This window comes from Typopeltis vanoorti, chromosome 13 (assembly GCF_054136105.1).
Source record: "Typopeltis vanoorti isolate ZY-2024b chromosome 13, IOZ_Tvanoo_1.0, whole genome shotgun sequence".
NCBI lineage: Eukaryota > Metazoa > Arthropoda > Arachnida > Uropygi > Thelyphonidae > Typopeltis > Typopeltis vanoorti.
In genome coordinates, this window is record NC_143561.1 from 83,968,211 (window position 1) to 83,995,023 (window position 26,813).

The 26,813-nt window shown below is 37.9% G+C and overlaps 1 protein-coding gene across 1 annotated transcript in view; it reads left to right on the top strand.

The window, feature by feature from the left end:
* Positions 1–20,541: 20,541 nt before the first annotated feature.
* meigo (Solute carrier family 35 member B1 homolog meigo) overlaps positions 20,542–26,813 on the top strand; it is a 120,386-nt gene continuing 114,114 nt past the window's right edge. Inside the window, exon 1 of the mRNA XM_090402477.1 lies at positions 20,542–20,872. Within this exon, the coding sequence (XP_090258603.1) occupies positions 20,739–20,872 (134 nt within the window). The 5' untranslated portion in view covers positions 20,542–20,738. The remainder of the gene's footprint in view (positions 20,873–26,813) is intronic.

A 26,813-nucleotide genomic window follows, 5' to 3' on the forward strand; every position in this document is an offset into this window, starting at 1 on the left:
CATATTCCGGTAAAAAATCAGTCATCCTATCACAATTTATCAATGCTTATAATTTCTCAACCAACAGTAATTATCTTAACTCGGAATTAAAGTATTTAACGCAGGTTTTTATTTAAAAAAAGATCATACCTATCAAGATCTGTATGATCAATTAGAAACAAAGAAAGGACAGAGAAAAATTTACCAACTAGCGAAATGTAGAAATAAAGCAGCAAAGGACATCTTACATGTGAGGCAGATCAAAGACGCTGAAGGTAGAGTATTATGGAGGGATGTGAACATAAGAAACAGATGGAGAATATACTTTGAGGGACTTTTGAATGAGGAAAATGCAAGGACTCACAGAGAAGATGAGCAGCCTTCTGAGGGTATGGTGCAGAACATCAGTAGAGTGGAAGTGACGGAGGCCATGAACAGGATGAGGAATGGAAAATCGGTGGGCCCCCGACAGGATTCCAGTGGAGGCATGGAAGGCACTGGGGTAAGAGGGAATTGACCTGCTGTGGGACCTGTTCATGAAGTTTGCCAACAGGAAAATATACCCGAGGAATGGAGGGAGAGTACTCTTGTTCCCATCTACAAGGGTAAAGGAGATGCACAAGACTGTAAAAATTACAGAGGAATAAAGTTGATGTCCCACACAATGAAAATCCTAGAAAGGGTTTTTGATGGAAGATTGAGGAAGGAGGTGGAGATTGCAAAGGGACAATTTGGCTTCATGCCTGATAGATCAACAACAGATGCTATCTTTGGGTTACGGCAGATGATGGAAAAGTTTCGAGAGAAACTTTTCCGTCATCTGCCGAATCTGGAGAAAGCTACGATAGAGTGCCAAGGCAAGAAGTCTGGAGGTGTCTGAGGGAGAAGAAGAAGGTTCCGGAGAAGTATGTCAGGTTGGTGCTGCAGATATACAGAAATGTGAAGACAAGTGTTCGGACCTGTCTGGGACAGACAGAAAGTTTTCAAGTAACAGTTGGCTTGCATCAAGGGTCAGCATTAAGTCCGTTTCTGTTTAACATTGTGATGGAGGTAGTGACGGAGGAGGTGAGAGAAGATGCGCCTTGAACAATGTTGTATGCAGATGACATCTTGCTGTGTGCAGATTCAAGAGAAAAAGCGGGAACTAAACTGCAGAGAAAAGTACTGGAAGAGAGAGGTATGAGACTTAGCAGAAGTATGACAGAGTATATGTGTTGCACAGTGGACGGCGGCCAGGACAGACCTAGAGCTGGAAGGAAATGTCATCAGGAAGGTGAGGGACCTTAAATACTTAGGTTCAACAGTGGAAGAAGATGGAGGAGCTGAGAAGGAAGTGGGGTGCAGGATACAAGCCGGTTGGAGGAACTGGAGGGAGATGGCTGGAGTATTATGCGATAAGAGGGTGCCGATCAATCTGAAAAGTAAAATCTATAGGACAGTAGTGAGGCCAGCTATGACGTATGCTATAGAAACTGTGTCCCTGAGGAAAAATAACATCAGCAAGATGGAAGTAGCAGAGATGAGAATGCTTAGGTGGATGTGCGGTGTGACCAGAAAGGATCGTCTGAGAAATGACTATGTGAGGGGAACAGTGAAAGTTACGAACTTAGGAGCGAAGATACAGGAGGCAAGGTTGAGATGGTTTGGTCATATGATGAGGAGGGAGGATGAATATGTGGGAAGAAGGGTCATGCAGATGGAGGTGCAAGGAAGGAGGAAGCGTGGGTGGCCAAAGGAGAGATGGAGGGAGCTGGTAGAAGAGGACTTGAGGATGAAGAACTTGGATGTGGTGACAGCTCAAGACAGGAGGATGTGGAGGAGACTCATCATCAACAGTGACCCCACTTAACTGGGAGAATCTGCAGAAGAAGAAGAAGAACGCAGGTTTTTAAAAATCTCAACTATCCCACACATCTAATAAATTACGCGAACAGTATGGCAAAAACCCGTCACAACAGCAATACAACCAAAACAGACTTCCTTTCACGTATGGTCATCAAATTGCCATATATCCAAAACACACACAAAGCCTACAAATACATTTTCAAACACACGGACTATAGGCTAGTATTCACCACGAACCAAAAATTAGCAACTCTCCTAAAACCCACTAAATCTCTCACACACACAAAGAAATATTCGAACACCACAACGTAGTCTACAAATTTCCTTGTCAAAAAGACTGTGACATCACCTACACTGGCTCTACCATTAGGTCTTTATGGACTAGACTACAAGAGCATTTCCGGGATTACAACATCCCTATTCCGGAACATCTAAACAAAACATCGCAACATCAAAAATAAAAATAAAATACAGAGTGCAGGGAAGACAGAAGTTGCAGCTCACCCCCCTTGAACTGAAACATATCCCGCAAATCGACAAGGCCATAATCATAGACAAACAAGACAACAAAACAATGCTTAGAATATTCGAAACAATTGCCATAAAATGCGATGAAAACTCAATCAACGTCCACCGACCCTACCTAATTTCCGAATGTTGGACGATCCACAACTTACAAATCAGGCCACGCCTCCGGCCATTTAGCGACAACAAATGCCAACAAATTGGCAGATTCAACCTTGCAATCATGACATAGCCCTACACTCATTCCGAAAATGTTCCGATGATGGTCAGTCGACCGAAACGGTTCGCACCCAGTTAACTTTCTCCCCTGCCCTAGTTTTCTTATAAGTAAATCCTTCCCCTTCTCCTCCCCCCAAAAAACTTTAATGACCCCCCCCCCCCTTGTTACAAACATAATATAGTCCGCGCGGTTAGCCTAGTGGCTTTGCGCTTCGCAACCATATGCCTGGGGAAGGAGTGTCCTAGGTTCGATTCCCGTCTACGACGTGAGGAGCTTAAGGATCTTCCTCAGCCATAGCCAAGTCAGCCGGTCTTGGGCGTGGGCAGCAGGGTTTTTTCCGCCAGTTTATCTAGGGTTTTTCATCCCGCAAGCAGGCAAACCGGCCCCGTGAACCCACAGGTTACAGTCATAAATACTTACGGCAAGGAAGGCAACGGGAAACCACCTTGCTCATAATCATCTCTCCCTAGAATGGTAGCATATAGCTACCCTCCCGCGGCCGTATGGCAGATGGGAACCAGAAAATGATCTATCACGTGGTCTCCGACGACCGAGCTTCACTGTTCCCAATTTCGGAAGCCGTACGGCCTGTTGTATATTTCTTTACTTCCAAGATAACCAGAAAAAGAGTAGTATTGTTTAAAACTTCAGAGAACCACACGTTCACACGTTCAGTAGGTGGATGTCACGATTGACAGTGTTGCCAGCAGCGAAAAGTCGACTTGTGGCGCCACCCAAAAGAAACTACTGCATTAAACTGCATTTTTCAGATTACTAATACAAAACGATATAAGTTTGAAACAAAGTAAAATAAAGAGCAAAAAATAATTATTCTATGAGATTTCAAAATTTAAAAAACTAGAAACGTTCTACAAATTTCCGCGCCTCTCCCCCCCCCCCAGTTAAGAATTACTATCTTAACACATTAAATGAAACATTGTAAATATGCATGTGAAAAATTTATTGTTTTATCCTTCTCAAGATAATTAATAAACAAAATGCCTTTCGCATCCCAAAACACCGATGCCATGACCTTTCCTACTCATGGAACCGAGTTTGTCTTCTTTGGCGCTGAACAACCGGCTTCTGTCCACTGTTTTGACTGCTGTTTGGATTCTGGTGTATAATAGTGAATCCCAGTCTCATCCGTAGTAATAAATCGACGAACAAAATCAGTTTTATTCTTGTTGTTAAAACGCTCCAAGCACTGTTCAGAGATTTTCACGCGAGTGCGTTTTTGACCTGCTGTGAGCAAGCGTGGCACCTCTTGCGCAAAGCTTTTTCATTTGCAATTCTTCATGCCAAATACAGTCAACCCTCGACTTACGTCCGAGTTCCGTTCCATCTGGCAGAACGTAAGTCGATACATTAAATCAACAGGGTTGTAGGGGTTAGGGACTTAACTGTAATAACTACGCTGTCATTTTAATTTTTAAACCTTATTATAAAACTGTACTGTGCGTTACTACCGCTATAAAACGAGAATAATCACCCATATCTTCCTCCACAATCACGTCTTCATTACCTTCCTGTGTGAACAATCAGGCTGTGGCTTTTTCTGGTGTAACCTTTGTTTTTTTTTTATGAAAATGTTTAATGTGCTTTGCTTATTCCTCTTCTTCTTTTCATCATAAATTTGTTCATAGCAAGCAAACCCATTATGTACTTTCGTTTCTATTATTAAGTAGCGTTCAACATTGGGGTCCATGTCTTCAGCCAATTTGAGAATATTGCTAACTTCAAAGAACATTTCTGCAAGACTCTTCACTGTAAATTGTTTAACTACCTCTTCCTGTTTCTCTTTTATCTCTTCCTTTTTCTCGTTTCCCTCTTCTACAACAGTTGTTCCTCCAGTTCGATCAATTCATCGTTGGTCAACTCTTCAGGGGAACTTTCTATGAGTTGAATTATGTCGTCATCATTCACTTCGAGATTCAGATTGTTTGCTAGGCCCACTATTACAAACTTCCAAAATCATGCACAAACCGTTTTAATGTATTTTCCATATGCCAATCATACATTGAAAGGTCACTTCGTCCCAACTCAGAGCAATATTTTTAATAGCATGATAAATATTGAATGTTGTTCAAAATTGCATGAGAATCTGGTCATGTCCTTCAGTAGCAAAAATGGCTTGTGAAAAAGTTCTCCGTAGATAATAAGCCTTAAATACTGCAAGAATTCCCTGATCCATCGGTTGGATCAATGAAGTAGTATTTGGAGGGAGAAACATGACCTTGAACCTGGTAAAAATCACTGCTATAAGATGGATGACCTGGAACATTATCTAGAATTAATAAAATTTTAAATTCTACATTTTCTTTCACACAATAGCTTTTTATTTCACTCGTATAACAGTTGATTAAGTTATCCTCAAACAATGTTTGAGTCATCCACTTCTTATTGCTCCGATAATGAATTGGGAGTGTGCTTCCTAATGTTTTTGAAGATTCGTGAATTCTCACTGTGCCATATCACAAATGGTTTCATTTTATGTCCAGCCAGATTACCCGAAACAGAATCGTAATACGGGCATTAAGAGCTTTGAAACTAGATATGGATTTTAGCTTTTTGTGGATGAATGTCCGCTTGGGCATTTTTTTCCAAAACAAGGACATCTCATTCATATTAAATATTTGCTGCGGCAAATAATTTTTCTCTGTAATAAATTTATCCAATTTTTCCACAAAGTCCTTGACAGCCTTCTCAGCACTTGCAAATTCCCGTACATTTTCACATTATGCAGCGCAAAACGCTGCTCGAATCTCATGAATCAACCGGAAGAAGCGTTGAATTCGTAGTCATAATCGGGTTCTGCTTTCTCCTTCAACATGTTGAAGAGCCTTAGTGCCTTAGCGGTTATGGTCACAGTGCTAAAGAGTATGCGCTTTTGGTTCAGGTCATTCATTATGGAAAATTATGGAGAAAACTACCATGTGAGAGTAAACCTTTAGTTTAATATAAACCAAAATGAGTACTTTTATATTAAACTAAAGTTTTGTTTAAACTAAACTAAACTAAACTAAAGGTTTTTATTAAACTAAAGTTTTGCTCTAACACGGTAGTTGTCTCCATAATTTTCCATAATGTATTCTAATCACTGTGTAAGCATGAAAGAAAGGATTTCGTTCAGGTCCTCTATCCATGATGAAATTAACTTTTCCATATCACCAATAGGACTTTGTCGTTGCTTCGTCACTATCGTCGATTTAATGGAAGCGGATCCTTTCACAGCTTCTACGATTTTATCCTTATTTTTCAAAATGTTTGTCATTGTAGAATGACACCATCCGAGTCATGTGCGATCACATTGACAGGCTTACCAGCTTCATGTTGCTTTATAACTTGCAAATTCGTTTCAAGATCAATCGCTCGCCTCTTTTTCTGTGATTCTTCACTAGGTTTTTTGATTGTGCGTGTAGGGGCTCATGTGCGTGTAGGGGCTCAAAACATCGCGAAATATTTAACGATAAATACACAAATAACCCATTTCTCAAACGCAAAATCAACAGAGGAACTGGTGAAGACACGTGTCGACTGCCAAGGGAGGTTGCCACTGTGCATTCTTTACCTTACGCTCGCTTGCGTCTTGTTCGAAAGTATAGCCGAAAATGTTATTTATTCTTTTATGGGATCACGGACGTATCTTCGAGTCTTTTATGGGATCACGAACGTATCTTCGAGAGGACGAAACTCGAAAATCCGTTCGAGTTACGTCCTCTCGATGACTGTATACTGAATTTTACAATTTTTGTAAAGAAGTAAAGTATCTGTAGTTAATACAGAATCTATGAAAAAATATTGAAAAAAAAAAACACAAAAGACAAAATACAGAAAAATTATGTATATTAATATAAAATCATTCCATTATTATTATTATTATTATTACTATTGAACTGTGAGTTGTATTACTGCACTGTATAGTGAATTGTATGCGCATTCAAGCCAGTTCATATGTAAATAGGTTGGATAAATATTTAATTAGTTTTAAAAAATATATAATTATATTTATAAAGAATCATGTACTCTGCATTTTGTATTGAATCCTTGTATTGAACAGAAAATATGTCTCATGTATTATCTGCATGAGTAATAAACCTTGTCATTGTCAAAAATTATTATTAATAATAATAAGCTAATGCTTATTCTCTTATAAGCATACATTATATAAACCCTATCTAGCTTTTAGAGACTGAGTGAACAGTTAAATCTCCACTGGTAGCCAATCAGAGATAGCTGGCCCATGTCTATTACTAATTATAGGCAACCACCGATGAAGAGACCAGCAAACAGGTGCTGCTATTTCTTGGTATACCTCACTCTAACAGGATATGTTACTGTCTGAAATAATGTGGGTTCTACGGTCGATTTTCTTGAGTTTACGTGATGAAAAATCCAGGAGTTTCCAGGAGAAAAAACCCGATTGCCATTGTATGCCAGAGATTGACTAATTCGAGTACTGGTCGAAGAAAGACTTTGAAAAAGTTCCTCCAGCCTGCGACCAGACTCTTTCTTCATGCAGCCTAGCGCAGCGGATGCAAGCACCACTTCCACTGAGTTAGACAGGCCGAAATTAAAAATATTATTATTATTACTATTATCATATTAGTTATTCATTACACAAAAAAATTCTGTATAATCTTCATTGCGATTAGAATATTAGAATGTGTTGTAAATACATGATATAAAGGCAAAAAATTAATATTAAAAAATTTTATTTAGATCCAATGTAAAAAATGAACCATATGTTATTATTATTATTCCTGACACCTCCAAGGAGTCCGAAGACTCATCGCGGGAGGACTGCTGAATGGTTAAAAAAAAAAAAAAAAAAAAAGTTGAAATATCGCTGAAGATGATCATTGTATATGTGTAAATATTTTAGAAATTGATTAAAAAATATGTATATTATTATCATTACATAACACTTACTGTTTCTCGTCTGTGCTTGGTGGTGATATTCCCCTCATTGACCTCATTTGGGCTGCAACATATCCCTGCATCATGTAATTCTGAGCAGTATCTTGTCCATCGTTCTCCTATTTCTTGTGTTCAAGATTTCACCATTTTCATTTTGCAGTACTTGAATATATTTGTTGATCCTCTCGTTTCTAGTATCATTTTATCTTCTTTTTTATCTCCTTTTAATATCTTTCTGTGATTGCTTCATTAATTTCTGCAAATTTTATGCATTTTTTTATATTTTATCCGATAGGCTTTTATTTTAAATCTGTTTTAATTAAACGTGCACTTTCTGTAATGATTAAATGAATATTTTTCTCTATATTATAGATTTGCTTATTTTACTTTTAATTCATGCTATTTATTTGACTATATAATTTTTTTTGGAGGTTCTTACCTGAACATAATTTTTTTTCTTTATCTTTACATCTTTTGCTTTATTCCGTTTCATCTGGTTAATTTTCATATTGCTATTTTCGCTCTAACTATTCTGTGGTCACTTTCTATGCCTATTTGATTAATGACCGAAATATCTTGAAATAGTATTACGAGATACTTACTTACTTTACTTTCCGAGTCCGGAACATCAATCATATCCTCTCCATCCAAAAGACAGCGGCTTGTATCGCCTTGTCATTGACCATCAGAATGTCATCCGTGGAGCACACATCAATTAAATTTGGGCAACATAAAAGATGTTCATCAGTTTGGACGTCTACCCAGTCACAGCTGTCATCATCTGCATAACCCCATTTCATCAGATTACGTCTGTATTTGGAGACAGTTCAGAGTCCTCCAGGTGCTGTCTGATTCCCTCCTTAGAACAAGACGTCGCTTCTCAGGTTTATGGATCAATGGTTTAGTTCTTTGCATAAAACTACGCCCCGATTTGAGTCGAGAAGCCGTGATAATAAGGCCATATATTGGATGTCTTTCGTCCATCATCTGCTTTTTTTTTTCTCCATCTCACCGGCCACTTGATCTTTTATGCTTGGTGGCGCTATGCCTGCTAAGGGACACAGCTTGTTGACTGGGGTTAGTCTTAGGCATCCGGTTATGATCCTAATGGTATCATTTAAAGCCACATCCACGTGTTTCGCATGGGCGGATGCTTCCCACACTGGGGCAGAGTACGCTGCCCCAGTGTCGGAAGAAACAATGCCAGAGCCGTTGAACGAAGTAATCTCTGGTTGAGCTCCCCACGTCGTGCCGGTCATTTTTCTTATGATGTTATTTCTTACATAGATTTTTCCTTTTAGTTCCTGGCAATGCATCTTATACGACAAGGTACGATCCAACTTAACTCCTAGATTTTTTGGGTTACTGCAGTGTTCGGGGCTTTTCCTCTCCAGACAATGTTTAACTAGCGTTTTGCTTCCCTATTGCGCAGATGAAAAGCGCAAAAAGGAGTCTTGTTTGGGTTAGGCTTCATGCAATTGGTCTCATAGTAAGTGGAGAGTATTTCTAAGGCCTCTGTCAGCCTCTTCTCAACTTCTTCAAAAACTCCTTGCTTTACTGTAATAGCTGTATCGTCGTCATAGATAAACCTCCTCACTTGTGGGTGGGTTAGCTGATCGTTAGTATAAATATTGTAGAGCATCGGGGACAATACGCTGCCTTGAGGTAAAACCATTAAACCAAACATAAACCATTCTTCTGATTTCTCCATCTACTCTTCTTTCCTTGCAAAGTTACGTAGAATTGTCGATTCTGGAGCATAGTTTTAACTACATTCGTGAGGTGAAAATCTTTCGTTATTTGGTACAGCTTGACCAACAGTTTCTTGTGATTAACAGTGTCATATGTCGCTGAAAGATCAATAAAAGCTGCTCCAGTCACAAACTTCTTCTCGTAACCATCTTCAGTGTGTTGCGTGAGAATCAGAATTTGGCCACAGCAGGACTTTCCGGGACGGAAACCGGCTTGCTCGGGTATGAGTTTCTCGTCAATGTTTGCTGCTATTCTTTCCAGAATCATTCGTTCAAAAACTTTATACAAGTGGCAGAGGAGAGAAACAGTTCGAAAATTCTTCGACTCTGTGGGTTCCTTTTCTGGTTTAAGTAAAGCTACCACTTGAGCTTTCCTCCATAATTTGGGCAACTATAGATATTCTTGGCACTTATTCATCAATTTCACCAGCCATTGGATGGTTACCGGACCGAAATGCTTTATCTGTTCTGTCCGAATGTCGTCCGGACCAGCAGCTCTATTCTCCTTCAGGCGACATATAGCTTTTCTTATTTTTTCTTCTTCGGAGAACGGAGAGGCTAATAAATTAGTCTCAGCTTCTTTAATGCGCATAAGATTGGTTTTCGGTATCTTCTTGTCTGTCCTGCCATTCAATAATAGCTGGTGAGCGATCTGGTTTGGCATGACCTTTGTTACGTAAACTGGAGTTTTAGTTGGATCGTTGCTTAAATTCTTCACCAGTTTCCAAACTCGTCTGCTGTTCTGTTTCATATCCAAATCCTGCAGTAGCTTCATCCATCTCTTCTTTCTACCATCCGTGAGTTTGTCCATCAGATTTTCGCCTGCCTCAATTGTGTCTACAGCGAAAGGATCCTCGTCATATCTGATTTTATATTCTTTTAGTTGTTCCATTAGGTCTTCATTAAGCCCAGCGATGTTTTGAGTTCTGCACCCTCGTGGTATGTGCCACCGAGATACTATTTTGATGGTATTTACGAACTCTACATAGTTACTTGGATCCGCTTCAAGAGTGTTTATTGTCTCATCAAGTTCCTTAGCAAATCCGTCCGATTTTGCTTTTTTTAAAATTAAACCGCTGTTTAATTTTAAAAGGTACTATCTCTGAATTCATAACGGCTCTGACTTCACAGGTAACAGATCTGTGCTGAGTTCTTGTTATCAGCTGTTCTACTTACTATCTTCGTCGCTTGCACGGCTACTTGTTCACTAATAAAGATGTTGTCTGGATTATGGTCTCTTCTCCATCTTCCACTATTGAATGATGGGCTTAACTTGGGGTCGTGGATAAGCTTCATTTTTTTTCCCTTTATCTTTACATCTTCTGCTTTATTCCGTTTCATCTGGTTAATTTTCCTATTGCTATTTTCGCTCTAACTATTCTGTGGTCACTTTCTATGCCTATTTGATTAATGACTGAAATATCTTGAAATAGTTAATTGAAAGGGAGATGGCAAATCCCGTTTTATTTTATAGCCGAGTCCGAAACTCGGATCGAAATCCATCGAAATCCGTAGAGTTTCATGCCGAAAAAACTATCGGCGAGCCCCAAGTGTAAATGATCACTTGTGTAGTACAACACCAGGGCAACTCCATTCAAAGGTGGAGCAAGCTCCGTCACTAACTTTAATATTCTCTCATAATGTAAAACCCAGCTCCTAAGAGATGTATATATATACTGTTTTACATTATGAGAAGAGGTCACTACCCAGACCGGTTTCAACCTTTTTTGAGGTCTCATCAGTGAGTAGGTAGACCAGGAATATCAAGATTTTTAAGTGAATACGAACTTACATACCTCTACTATCGAATTGCCGATAGTAGAGGTATGTAATTAATGAATTAATTAGATGTAATTAATTAGAGACATCTCCCTTTCAATTAACAAGTTCGCCGGTAAAATTTCAAGATAATAAGTAAAATTTCAAGATCATCTCGTAACACCATTTCAAGATAATAAGCCTTTCGGCTTATTATCTTGAAATGGTGTTACGAGATGATCAAACATAGTCTATTTCCCTCTTCTGTTTCTCCATTTGAACTTATCCAGTTTCGGTTTGAACATATTTTATTAAATGTGTTCATAGCATTACTGGTTCCCATTATAAAGTTTATAATATTTCCTCTTTCATGTTGTTCTCCAATACTCTTTCTTACTGCAACTTTCATGGTAATTTTTAATTTTTTTCCTGTCAGGCATTAAAATTACGTAACACTTTTTGTGTAGGTTGTAGCGCCCTGTTGTATTATCTTGGACACTGTCATAGAATTCTCGAACTTCTTCATGGGTGCATAGGAATGCTGCATAAATTTGTATGGTTTCATGGAGGGGGGGGAAGTGTTCGTATTATGATATATATGTTATTCGTTTTGATATTTCTGCATATTTAATGACTTCAGTTACTCATTTATAAGGAAGCCTACTAGTCTCTGATATCATCTGATTCTTTCCAGTAGCACATTTCCTGATTTTAGTGTTTTACATTCTTATGATTTCCTTTTCACTCCCTTAGTACTATTATATTTCCTATAATTTTAGTTGTTTGATATTCCATTTCTTCTACCATTGCATAATTGCATAATTTCTATTGTTCTTGCACTGTATGCAGCAATTATGAAATTAGTTCTACTGTTTAAAGATAGCATGGCTTTTGTTTGATAGCCCCGTTTCTCTATAGATCTAGGTTCTCCTGGCCCAACGACCAGATACGCTGGGTTTCATTCTTGTAAGCCGCGTATTCATTGTCCTTTCTTGTACGATGAACAATCCGCTTCGTAGAGGATGAGAAATAACTCATTTAATTAGAGCTGTGGAACGTAGCTGATATCATCACACTGCCTTCCAAGAATAGGTAACCTGTCTCTGTTCCTTTCCAGACTGCACTGCTCTGCTCATAAACTCCATTGGGAAGCTGCTCCTCTGGAGAACCACCGCGCCGATTCGGAATCCACTTTAGCCTGGTTCATCAGTATCGACCTTGGGAAATGGAGAACAAGGTCCTGCTGGTAGAGTATTCACTACCGTGAGCATAACTTAAAACATCGTCGAAACACACAAGCCACTTCGCTACGTCAAGGTGAGGGTTCCAGTTTTGTCCAATCCAGTACAATACTGTGCAATACATATTCTCTACTTAAGTTGGAAAGCAGCAATTAGAACTTAAAGAAAGTACAAGAAGATTGTTGATATAAAATCAAGTGAAGACACTATAAAGAAGCACACTACTTCTACTCTGATTAATCATCTATATAGTAATTAACGTAAGTGGTATCGAACCTGATAACAAAACTGGGGATGTTCAGCTTAGCTTTTTGCTTTATGAACACGATGTTATATTCCTAAATAAATGCATTGCAAATCTTCTGGATTCATAAGCTAAACTGAATAACTTCATAAAACAAATTTAGTATGAAAGTTAGAAATAACAAGACACGAGCTATTGATATAGGCAGATATAGCGAAGACAGCCGCATCTTTTACGGGAAACCTATTGAACAACTAAAACATTTCAGCTATTTAGTCATAATTTTTAGTTAATATAGCAAATTACATATGAAATAGACAACATACTAAACAAAGCTGGTATGGTGGGGATTCAGTAGAATAAATTTATAGGGAATAAGAGAGGAATCAAAACAAGAAATTAGCTTATATAAGTGTTGCAAACCAATTTTAATGTGGAACTGAAAGAATTAAAAGATAGAAGGAAAGCAATAGTAGATCAAAGACTAGCCACAGATAAGAGAATTTTGAGAAAAATTAGGGAAATGAACAGAGTGTCATTAATGGAATATTTTCATTAAAAATGAAATTATGCGGAAAGAGCATAACATTGTTAACTTTCAAAAATATGTGAGCAGAGCGATCGAAGATTTTACAGTCATGGGATAGCCAAACTATCCATACCTCTCCTTGAACGCATTGACAGATAAAGCACTCACGACAGACATATCTATTCCCTCATTCACCAAACTCCATATGAAAAATTTAGTCCTCCTTGCTCAGCTTTTCTCCTATTAACCAACTTCTGCAATTCACACTCCTTCGATCTATCCTCATAGGGAACATTCCACATCCCTCTCACTATCTTGATCACTTGTCTCTGAATCCTCTCCACTGCTTCCTCTTCTCCAAGAAACCCAGAGGTGCCAGACTTGAGTACAGTAATTTAGATGTGACGGAATCAAGGCTTTATAAAGAGAAATAAGAACTTCATTATCTGTACTTGTTAGTGTGTTCTTCAATAGCAAGTAATCTTATTTTCAAACTTAGCAATACGTCTTCTAAACTTCAACTCTCTGTCCACCACAACCACCCCTAAATCTCTAGCTTCATCTGTTTCCTAGAGTACAGTGCCATCACAGCTTGTAATCTATTTATCCCAAAATGCATAACTTTACAATTCTCGACATTAAATAGAGAGTTTAATGTCAAGAAATGTAAAGTTATGTAAACTTTTGCCCATACTGACAGCCTATTTAAATCGTCCTGCAAGCTCTCCACATCGCCTTGATTAGCTATTACTTTACCTAATTTCGCACATCATCAGCAAACAACTGAATATTTCCTTTCAGATTATTTCCCATATCATTTATGTACAAATTAAACCGCAATGGTCACATTACCGATCCTTGGGGCACACCAATAGTCTCCTGTTTTCGCCTCAATTCTACTCCTTTTTATACCACGTTTTCACATCTATCCAGCATCCACCCTCTTATCCATTTAACTAGTGTCATATCCATTTCCATTTGTTCTAATTTGCATAACAGAGTTCCATGTAGTATTCTGTCAAATGCCTTTGCAAAATCCAGCAAATCATCATCGTGCAGCCGTTTCTTTCATCCAACTCAGCTGTTACTCTATTATAAAAAGTTAGTAAATTGCTAAGGCATGATCGACACTTCACAAAACCGTGTTGACCTTCATACAGTATCATATTTTTATCTACCCATTCTTAAATTCTCTTTTTTACCAACTTTTCTAGTATTTTTACCACCACTCCTGAGATACTGATTGGTCTATAATTTGCTGCTATAGTGTTAGAACCTCCCTGGTCCGCGCGGTTAGTTTAGTGGTTTTGCGCTTCGCAACCATATGCTTGCGGAAGGAGTGTCCCAGGTTCGATTCCCGTCGAAGACGTGAGGAACTTGAGGAACTTCCTCAGACATAGCCAAGTTAGCCGGTCTTGGGCGCTGGCAGTAGGGTTTTTTCCGACAGTTTATCTGGCGTTTTTCATTCCTGCAAGCAGACAAACCGCCCCCGTGAACATACGCTTCTATAGCCAAAAATATTTCCCCCCAGCGGCAGACTAGGCGACAGGTCGGTTGGGAGTGGTACTAACTAGAAGTAGCATCTAAGTAACACGCGGACCCTGCATAGGAAGCGGGAATAACGCGTTGTGAATAAAAAAGAAAGAAAGAAAGTCTTAGAACTTCCCTTATGCAAAGGAATTATTTGGACCTCTTTCCACTCCTTGGAACTCTACCAGAGCTGAGACTTAAATTAAAGAGCTTTGTCAAAGGCATTACCAGTTCCCTTGCACATTCTCGCAAAACCCTAGCTGAAAGCCCATCTAATCCCACAGCTATATTTACATTGAAATTCGGCAATATTCTGAGAACCTCCAATTCATTCACCTCTGTTCCCACATTAGTGTCTGTCACACAAACAGTAACCTCACTAAGATGATATAACCTTTCAAAATGGTCACTCGGTAACTCAATATTTTATCCCGTCTGTCACAGCTCGTGACCATCATTACTCATTAAGGTTAATCTTCCATAGTCATTCTTTCTCTTATTTGTCACATAACGAAATAAAGGGGAATAAAAGAGGTATCACTCTTCCTATAGTTTTATTCTACATGTGACTATAAGCATAGTGATACCTCTTTATCTCTGCTTGTTGATGTATTCAATAACGACCAAGTAATTCTATATGATATGTTAGCAACCTTAGCAATATGCCCTTTGAACTTAAATTCTATCTATTAATTCCCCCCAGATTCCTATCTTTATCAGTTTCCTGGAGTATATTTTCATCTAAAAGGTATAGTACGCTCACAGATTCGACACCCTTCGACACTTCTGCGCATGTCAAAAGAAGGAGAATCCATTCTGATAACAGGGTAATCCATCCGTATTTGGGATGAGTTGTTTATTATTACACGTCGGAAAATTAACTTCTCTTTTATGATCATTGTAGTTTTTAAAATGGTAACTATTTTGCTTGTATAACAGTTGGAAAATTTTATCTATAAAGCACATGATTTCGCGTGTTGGCGACCAATTCGTACGTCCTTCATTTCTTTCTCCCCTTCAGCATGAATCGACTATTCTTGGCACCAAGCTAAGTGAAGCTCTACAAAGTGTGGGCATACTATATAACGTTACAGTTTTCTTTAAACTCATATCCATTATTTTTTGTCCATGATGTCACCCTATCTTGCAAACTCTCGATGATTAACTAATACTCTACTCATCTTTGCATCATAAGCAAAAAAAAAAAAAATCAGCTAACGCCTTTTTAATTCCCGTGTAGGGAGTAGGCGAGGCCGTTTTAGCACTATCTAACTTTTGCAGACTGAATGGGCAGTTCAATCTCCACTGGTAGCCAATCAGAGATAGCTGGCCCAAGGCGATCACTAATTAAGTGGCACGCAGTGAAGAAGGCGACTCAATAAGTGCCGCCATCTTATGATCCCTAATCCTAACACAATATTTTGAATGGCTGAAATAGTGTGAGTTCTACGGTCGATTTTCTTGAGTTTACGGGACGAAAAACCCACCGAGCCAGAGATCGACTAACCAGGGAACCAGCCACAAAAGGCTTAAAAAATTTCCTCTAGTTGCCGACTAGATTTGAAACCAAGTCTTCTCCATGCGGCCAAGTGCCATGGTGTGCAAACGCCACATCCACTGAGCTACACAGGCTCTCATCCAGTGGCAACTTGTACATAAGCACTGCGACACTGCAGCACCCCCAAGGAAAAAACGAAAAAATTAAATTTTGTTTGTGTTTATAAATAATAACAATGCTGACAACATTATATGAATGCAATACAACATGTTAAATGTTAAACCTTATGTTTCGATATTGATTGAATAGTTAATAATTGGAATTGTTCGATTAACGCTTTATATTACGAAACAAATGCACTGCGATCTAACGCAGTGTCGGAATTATCACGTTCGGTCAATTGCAGATAGACTCGCCGATATTCATTTGCACTTGTCACTGCACATAACAAGTGAATCCGACACTGCTCATGGAGCAGTGTCGCTGCAGATAAATTGTATGCTTGCTCGCGTTATTTCTGCATACGAAACTTTTATTATTGGTGTGTGTGTTCGTGGTGAGGGTGAAATATTTTTGGTACTGATAGCTCATGTAATCCCCTACGGCTATTTGCATTGAGATTCTGCAATATCGTCAGTACTTCCAATTCATCAACCTCTGTTTCCACATCAATTTCTATCACATATTTCTTAGCAGTGACCTTACTTGGATAAAAAAAAACCTTGCAAAGTGGTTATCGTCTTTTCATCGTCATCGTCTGAGTGATTCAGTTATAGGCTTTTTATGTCCTGCTCTACAGATGAAGTTGATCTTTCCACCTTAATCTTGGACGTCCGTGGTTTCTTCTTCCTGTAGATTTATATGCTAATCCTATGTGGTGTAACCAATTTTGCTGATATTCTTCTATTCCTTGTATGATTTTTTTTTTTTTTGTATCTAATCGTTCTCTTATATCTGTGTTTTTTTTTTATCTCACCTAGCGAGTCACAGATGAAGTTTCTGGTACCTCACCTAGTGAGGTACCAGAAACTTCATCTGTGCTGCTTCCATTGTTTGCTCGTTTCTTTGTTTTAGGATCCAAGTTTCACTTCTAAATTTGAGTGATGGCTTAGAAGTCATATGTAATATGTAATCTTAGTTGAGTTTCTTTAGTCATTTGTTTTCCAAAATTTGTTTTAATTATGCCATTCATTCTATTGTAAATTTGTAGTGTTGGCGTCCAATTGTGAATCAATATTGTATTGCGAGATTATATTTCCCAAGTATTTGAATTCGGTAACTTGTTCTGTTATTTATTGTTAAGAATAATGTAGACTCTTTGAATGGTGTTTCCACACATTGCCATAGCTTTTGTTTTTGTTTCAGAGATTTTCATTTAAACTTTTTTTTGCTATTTTCTTTAGATGGTTAGTTGCAATTTGGAGTTTATCTTCTGAATGTGAAATTAGTACTTGATAATCTACATAAAGTATTGTATTTAGCTGTATATTATTTGTTAGTTTATCTTCATCTTTGGCAGTTGTATTCCAGGAGTGGGGATTTTTGTTTCTCTGCATAGACTTTTTATTGCATAGATTAATTAATTGAGGAGGTATTTTATCATCTTGTAATATTTTCCAGAGTAGATTTCTGTTCAAGTTATCATACGCCTTTTCGTAGTCAATAAATAGAAGCAAAGTGGGCAGATTAAATTCTTTTCTTTTTTTCTATGATCTGTTGCCTTGTGAAAGAGGCATCTGTGCATCCTCTCCATCTTCTAAAACCACACTGTTCTTCTTCTAAATAATTTTCTGTATATTTAATTAGTCTGTTCATTAAATGTTTGCATATACTTTGGATGCTGTTATTAAGAGAGTAATGCCTCTGTAATTTCCACATTTGTCCTTGGGACCTTTTTTGTGAATATTTATTACTGCTCCAGTTTAGCATTCTTTTGGCATCTTTTGGTATTTCCAGATATTATTGAAGAGTTTAAGCGGGTTTTCTTTTAAGCTACTGTCGGCATATTTAAAGAGCTCAACACATATTCCATCCAGGTCTCGGCTTTTTCTATTTCTTGAGTTTTTAAATTCTTTTTCAAATTCTTCCATTCCTATTTTTTCTGTACTTTCCTGTGTATCGATATCTTCAATTTTGTGAGTTTTATCATTGTTTTTTGTTTCTTGTTTTTCATTCCACAATGTTTTATAATGTTCTATCCAATCCGCTTTGGAAATTAGATTATTTCTTAATTGGTCATTTTCTGGTATTTGTAGTTGCCTGAAAATTTTAAAACCTATTCTTTGTGGTCCAGTGATATCATGCTCTAATCGATTAGTTCCTTTAAGTCATCATTCCAAGTTCTGAGCCACATTTTGTTTTTCCTTGATTTGCATCCTAAACTTTCTTCTGCTGCTTTTATTACAGTTTCCTTTATATTTTTCCAATCAGTCTCAATATTGTTTGTGGTTGGTTTTTTTAATCTCTTATTCTGCTTTTATATGTTTCTGATACTCTCCTGTTATAGAAGGTGAATTTTAAACTGTTTATTAGACGTTGGTTCATAATCTTTTTTTCTTTTGAAGTATGTGGTGCTTTTTATGAATTCAAATCTGCTTTCAACCAACATGTAATCTCTATCAATTTTGCTTTCTTTAAAAACCCTTTTATCCTTGATATTGTTATTTAGTTCGTTGTTAATAATAACCTAATCTATTATTGATTTAGTTCCTCTTGCTTCCCATGTGTACTAAACTAAAAATTAGAAACATTCATATAGCAGCAATAACTGAGACAAAAAAAGCAAAAGAAGGGATCTCAGATTCTGGAAGATTATGTCATGATCTTCTCCGGAGTTCCAGAAGACAAATGGGCTTCATCTGGGGTTTAAATTTGTATTAATAAAAAATGGAAAAACAATATTTCGGATTATACTTGGGTATCAGACAGAATAATCAAAGTTAGAATGAAAATTATGAATCAAAAATACAATATTTTCGGAATTTATGCACCAGTAGATGGAAAAGAGGAAGAGACAGAAGAATTTTATGGAAAACTTCAGGAATGCGTTGATGAAACAAATAAAAATAAAGCAATAATCTTCATGGGAGATTTCAACAGTAGAGTGGGAAATAACCCAATAACAGGATGCATTGGATATCAGAGGGAGAATCAGTAATCAATGACAATTGAATTTTATTGAGGCTTCTGCATATTTAGCAGTCTAAAAATCAGCAATACTTTCTTCAGGCATAAAAATATACATAAGTTCACATGGTCCTTTCATATTTCAACTATTTCATCCGCTTCTGTCACATTGCTACCATCAGCACTCATTAAGTTATCCTTCATAGTCATTCTTTCTTTTGTTTGCCTCATAGTGAAAGAATCTGGGATTTCCTTGGGACTTTTCAGCTAATTTATTTTTCAAATCAAATCAAATCAATCAAATCAACTAATGCCTTTTATTCCCTAATAGGGAGTAGGCGAGTCCTTTATACCCTATCTAGCTTTTGGAGACTGAGTGAGCAGTTCAATCTCCACCGGTAGCCAATCAGAGGTAGCTGGTCCGTGTCTATCACTAATTATAGCAGCCACCGATGAAGAGGCTGGCAAACAAGTGCTGCCATCTCTTGGTACCTAACCCTAACAAGATAGGTCACTGTCTGAAATAATGTGGGTACTACAGTCGATTTTCTTGAGTTTACGGGACGAAAAACCCGCTTGTTTGTGCCAGAGATCGACTAACTCGGGAACCAGTCGAAGATAGGCTTAGAAAAAGTTCCTCCAGTCAGCGACTAGACTAGAACCTAGGTCTAACTTCAAGCGGCCAGAGGACGCAAGCGTCACTTCCACTGAGCTACACAGGCCTCTAGTCGTTAATTTATTTTTGTAATCTGATTTTGCCTTCCTTACTATGCTGATCATCTTTCTTGATAATCTGTTTTAATATTAGCAAACAGGGGTTTAATTCTAGGATGGCAGGGAAAGCGGTGGTGAGGAGAATAAAAGAGGAAGTCCAAGATCTAGGTGTATTAATATTGTGCCAAGTGCTTTAGAAGATCGAAATATAAGATCTGCCAAATTATTATTATTATTATTTTGACACCTCCAGGGAGTCCAAAGACTCATCGAGGGAGAGCGTGCCGACAGCATCGAACGATTGTTCCCCTTCCAACTACTAACCGCGCTCAAACTTACTTAACTGAGCCATTAGTAGCAGAGGCTCTACTAATCGACCAACCTTTGCCGACTAATTGAGGGAAAATTGTTTATAGGAAGATACTAATGTCGAGGGTACATATTAGTTCCTTGATTATACATATTATTATATTTTTTTTATAGGTTACACACCAACATTTATATCATTTTATTTTTATTTATTTATCAATTTTTCCCTTTCGTGGTATTAGGAAATAAAAAGTTCAAGAACCCGTGAGTTATGGGAAAAGAAAAATATTCTGTTTCTCTTTTGGCAATTTTGGATTATGCCAACATGTTTGACAAAGTCATGGCTGTATACTTAAGTAAAAGTTAGTGCTAGAATGTTTTTGCGTTTGTTAGCGTAGAATACAATATGGCTTATGGCGATAAATGTGAAGTGGTAACCAATACGCATTTCGCACGTTACTTTTGATATCACTTCAATGCCTAGATGCGTGTCGTTGTTTGCTGTGGAGTCATGTGTCTATTTTCAGCGCGAACTATAGTATTGTTTTTATGAAAGTTGAAGTGCCGGTGGATAGCCCTTTGGTAACTCGAGAAAAGAGGAATATGTCCCCGAACCGGCTTGTAATATATGCTTTGGGAATATTTGTATGTTATTTTTACTTCGGAATTCTGCAGGAAAAGATGTAAGTATGTATTGTGTTGTTTGTGTACATCACAGCGAGTTTAAAAAAAAAAAAAAAAAATCAGATGACAAAAATGCTTAAAGAGCAAGGCAAGCAAGATGATAAAAATATAAATCCTGTAGAGTTAAATGCGAACTGATGCTTTATACAAGCTGGGAATAAGATCGAAAGTCGAAAACGAAATAATACTAATCTAGATTATGGCAACATATGAGTCTTTGACTCCATGGAGGTTTTTATAATAATAATCATAATATACCAGATTTTAGTTGAGAAGTATTTTGCTTGTCAGGAGACAAGAAGTGCGATTGCAAAACATCTGTGATTTGTTCGTTTAAGATTCATATATATAATGGAATGAAGGAAAGAAAGATAAGTTGGTACCACGACTTAGGAAGCTTACAATCTTTTATTTACAGTTACTTTGCATTACTGGTGCATTGATGCATTCATTATAAACTGCATCAATCCACCTGGTAACTTTTTAGTTATCCTGTTAACAACACACCTGATCTCTTACTCAATCCTTTCCTGTTCTCATTAAGTGACTACTAACCTGAGGTTAGTACTTTTCACACATTCTTCAATGGTATTGAAGAATGTGTGAAAAGTTTTAACTACATATACTTTATAATGCTTTTTTTTTTTTTTTAAAGACAAAGTTATCCCATATTTTCATGATATCACAGTATGCATATCTGTAGATGTGATTAAGGTAATGGAGAGGTTAGTTAGGGAAAGGACTAGATTTTCAATTATATCCAGCATGTGTCAAGTGTGGGTCTTGCATTAGCAAGACCCAAAATGGAAGTTGGCAATCTAGCCAACTTCCATTTTATGACAAAGTGATGAATGTCCTTGGATAAAGGAGTGGGGAGGCTCATATATATATATATATATATATATATATATATATATAGTAGTTCTACAGTTTTGCAAAGATATTTGACATAAAGCCATATTGCAAGCTGGAGAAAATAGTAGGGAATAACAGATTAATCATTTGGATGGAAGATTGACTGTCTAAACAATACAAGCTGTGAGAGGGGGGAAATGGCTCAGAAAAGGAAAGTATTTGTTCCTTGGGTTTCTTTTCTTGAGCTCCTGCTGTTTGTCTTATTTGCTAGAATGATATAACCTTTCATGCAAATTGATATCAGTTATTCATTGTTTACTAATGGTGCAGAGTTGGGGAGAGTTTTATTAGCAGTAATATAATAATTATCCTTCCAACTGATTAAACAGATTTTAAATAGACTTTTAGCTTGCAAGATGAAGTGCTGTGTTAATTAAGAAGGTGTAGCTGGGTGCTATTTTGGCATAAATGATTTTGTGGATGAGTTTTAGGATCTGGGAATGATCATCAGGGGTCTGAAGGTTAGTATGCATTATATAAGTTACTGCTATGATAAAGAGTACATTGACAAGAAGAAAAGAAAGGTCTTATATACCACTCTAAAAGGCCTTGATCAGACAACATACGTATACACGTGTGCAAATTCAGTCACCTAGTGTCTCATCTGTCATGATGAGACAGCTTGGGAAGAGATTCAGTAGTAAGTAATTAAACCAATATCAGGACTCTGTAATGCTGGTAATGAGAAAAGGTTGAAGAAATGTGAAGTAGTGGAGGACAAAAAAGAAGTGATATAATAGAGAGACGTTAATGATGCCAAAGAAATTTTATATCATTTAGTACAGAAGAGAATTATACATGTTGGGATGGTGAAATGAGAGACTAACTTTGGAAATTGTGTAAGAATGTGGTGAGGAATAGATTTGTTACATGGAGAGTGTTGAGTACTTGCAAATATCTAAGAGTTGATCATTTTGATATGCTACTCATTTGAGACCTGTTATAAAGTTTGACTAAATGGATGTTTGCTGTTAATAAGTTTTGTGCAAGAGTGTAACATTGTCTTCATTCATGTATCTTTGCATCTTAAATGTACTTTTGTATTTTATGTGTAACATTTTCCAAGATTTTGTTACTTTATTTTAAGAAATGAAAATACAGTACATATTGAATAGTTTTAAACATTAAAAAAAAGAGGAGGGCTGAAAAGATGTATGCAGTCATTTACTTATTATTATTATTATTCAGACCTCCATGGAGTCAAAAGACTCATCATGGGAGGTCCTTCCTAAGAAACACAAAGTCTATCGAGACTCATCGAGGGGAGGTTCCCCCCCCTTACGAAACACAAAGTCTATCATACCACTCCTTGAACTCATTGACCGTTTTTGCTCTCATCACTCCATCAGACAATGCATTCTATGGTTCAACCACCCTCCATGGAAAGAAACCACTCCTCACCCTCTTGCTCACAGTTTCCTTTCGTAACTTCCAGGGATGGCCTCTTGTCCACACTCCTTCCTGCTGTTCAGCCAAGCGAAAGAACTCTCCCCAGTGTCAACCCTGTAACCACCTCTCAACAGTTTAAATGTCTCAATCATATCACCTCTCCTTCTATCCACCAAACTCAGCAGTCCACATTCCCTCAGCCGATCCTCATAACTAACATTGTACAGTCCTGAAACCATCTTTGTTATCCACCTTTGTACCCTTTCCACAGTTAATTTATCTCCTTCAAATCCTGGAGACCAAATCTGAGAACAGTAGTCCAAGTGTGGTCTGATCAGGGTCTTATACAATGGAATGATAACTGTTTTATCTCTGCAGGTCATTGTCCTCATTATTGCAGCAATCCTCTATGTTACCGTCACCACCTTTGCAATATGTCCCCTAAATTTCAGGTTTCTATCAATCATCAACCCCAGATCTCTTGTCTCCCCTACTTCCTCCAGTATAACTCCTCCCATAGAGTATGCAGCATCCCATCGATGTTTCCCAAACCTCAAGACCTTACATTTTGCTGCATTAAACTGATACCCCCATTCATTTGCCCATCTATCTAGCTTATTCAAATCCTCTTTCACAGCTACCACATCTGCACTATTACTAATAATCCTTCCCGGCTTCGCATCATCTGCAAACAACTGAATATCCACTTGCAATCCACTGACAGTGTCATTGATATAAAGGTTAAACAATATAGGTCCCAGTACTTGTCCCTGTGGGACCCCCACTTGTAACCTTCTGCTTCCTTGAAATTGCCCTACCAATTATAATTACACAAAGTTGAAGAATTTATTGCTTTTTTTGAAATCTCGCATCATCTTTTTCATTTTTAGTCATATATAAAAAAAAAAAGTAACGTAACTTTTTAATATAAACCCCTCCCATTGATGGATTTTTTCCCCTAGGCATTCACATAGTTGTGTCCATTGGAAAGTTCACCTTATGTATCACTTTGTTTGTTATACATTATCTTAAGCTCATTCAATGGTGCATTAATAACTCATTCTAGTCTTTCCCTATGAGATTAGACTATTGATCTCCATGCAAAAAATCTCTTCATGATCCTATTCATAATATCTTTTGTGACTTCCGGGAACATTTGTCATTCTTCCAGAGTGAGCTTGGTCCACCGTTGATAATTTTTAATCATATCATCTCCTTTTTATTTCTAGTTACTGAACTGTAAGTTGCATTCCCTCTATCTATCTTCATATCCAGTAGTACTGATACTGCCTGAATTTGCACAACTGGGATTTTAATGACTTCTTCTGGAATGGAAGAAAGAATACCACTGCACAAAGCAAATGAGAAAACTAAAGCTTCATTTGTGTGTTGAGCCCAGCAGTTAAAGCAGTGTTGAATCCAGAACTGAGTTTAATATAAGCAGGCTTCTCACTAAAGGTTGCCATGAGTTTGTAACTTGAAAGTTGTGGTTTATCATGGTACTTTTTTAAATTTTTTTATGTTGCTCCCACCCACGAAAGATTATTTGCAAATCTATAGCACATTTTGTGCTGTGGATGGGCTAGGGATTTTTTTTCTATTTTTATATATATATATATATATATATATATATATATTTGTTTTTTTTTAATTTATTTTTATATAGTCCAGAAACCCTGCTCTAGAGACGACCAAACATGGAATTTTTTCAAACTACTTCAGACCTCTAATAAATGGATATGCTGGTCTCACACTGGGCGAGTGATGAAATTCATCTCTCACCTAAAAACATTCATGCCCACAGTGGGATTCGACCCTGTAGCCTGTTGATTGGAGAGTGGGTATGCTAATCACTCAGTCAACCAGGCTGGCAAATTTACCACAGTAACAGATGTGACATCACCTTAGTGTAGTAAATTGATGCCTGGAGATTAGAATTGGTGCCTTTAATATACACTATCTACCAATAATTGTCTGGACACCCCTGTTATGTTATGGAACATTCTAGGTTTCTTAATAATATAAAAACTGGATAGTGGGAAGCAGTATATCATCATAGCAGTTTTGTATACATGTGGTATGGCAACACGATGTGAACTCGACTTTGAGAGAGGTGTCATCGTGGACTGTCACATTGGTGGCATGTCCATACGGGCCATTGCTGTTCAGCTGCAGCATCCAAAATCAACAGTTTTGGATGCTCCAAATGGAGACGTTCGGGCATCACTAGCGCAGGAAAAACACCCAGGGCAGCCCCCGAAAATGACTGACAGGGACAGGAAGGTGTTAAAATGGGTGGCATGCAAAACCTGGCTATAATTGGTACAGACCATCTGTGATGAGTTCCAGAGTGCCAGTAACACCATGTTGAGCACTGATACTGTAAGAATAGAACTCAGTTTACTGGGTTTCCATGGAAGAGCAGTGGAACAAGCTAAACATCACAATAATGGACAAGGTGTGAAGAGCATGTGAACTGGACAATGGACCAGTGGGAAACTGTACTCTGGAGCGATGAATCAAGGTGCACTTGTTTCCAGTCTGATGGCAGAGTGTGGAGGCAGGCTGGTTAATGCTTGTTACCACAGTGTGTTTTATCCACAATAAAGTTTGGTGGTGAAGAAGTAATGGTGTGTGATTCATTCAGCTGGTTTAGAATAGGACCACTGGTCGTCTGCTGGTTCATGAAGGCAGCTCAGTACCTTGATATTCTGGATAATCAGGTGCTGCCTACACTCTGGAGTTTTTTATGGAATGGACCCATGGTACTGTGAAGACAGTGCCCCATGCCACAAAGCTGCCAGCTGTTAAGGAATGGTATGAAGAAATGGGAGTTAAACGATTGCACACAGTGCTATCACAGTCTGCACACAGTCCTGACCTGAACCCCCATCAAACACCTGTGGGACGAATTGGAGCAGCGATTGAGGTCCAAAACAGCATATACTCGATATGTCGCTGAACTCAGTGCTGCTTTGATGGAGGATGGAGACAAATTCCACCTGATATCTGCTACACATTGGTGAAAAGCCTCCCTCAAAGGGTGCAGGAGAGGATCGAAGCCAAAGGTGGACATATTCAATATTAGGGTTCACCTGCTGGTATCAATTGTAAATTGCTGAAGTGTCTGGACAATTATAGGTAGGTAGTGTGTGTGTATATATACAAGTCCATCAAAAAAATGTATACACACTTCAGCAAAAGAAAACCCTGTATAAAAATTGTAATACTAAATTTATACAGACGTCAAGGGATGAATACAAGTTACATTTGACTTACAATTACACGAGGTGCTCAAAGTGGTTACCATTAGCATCCAGACACTTATTATTATGGCGAACTACTGCTTGGGCAATGTTGGCTGAAGTGTCCAGTGGGATTGCTGTGCATACCGTTTCAATTTCTTTCCGAAGGGTCACCAGTGTAGCTGGATTTCTACAATACACTACATCCTTTAGTGTTCCCCATAGGTAGAGGTCCAAGGGTGTTAAATCAGGAGAACTTGGGGGGAAACTCAACTGCACCTCTTCGTCCTATCCATTGTCCCTGCAAACTCTCATCGTGGTAAGCTCTCGTGTCTCGGTGGTGGTGCACCATCTTATTGGAAGAGAAATTGATCATTCCAATAAAGTGCAT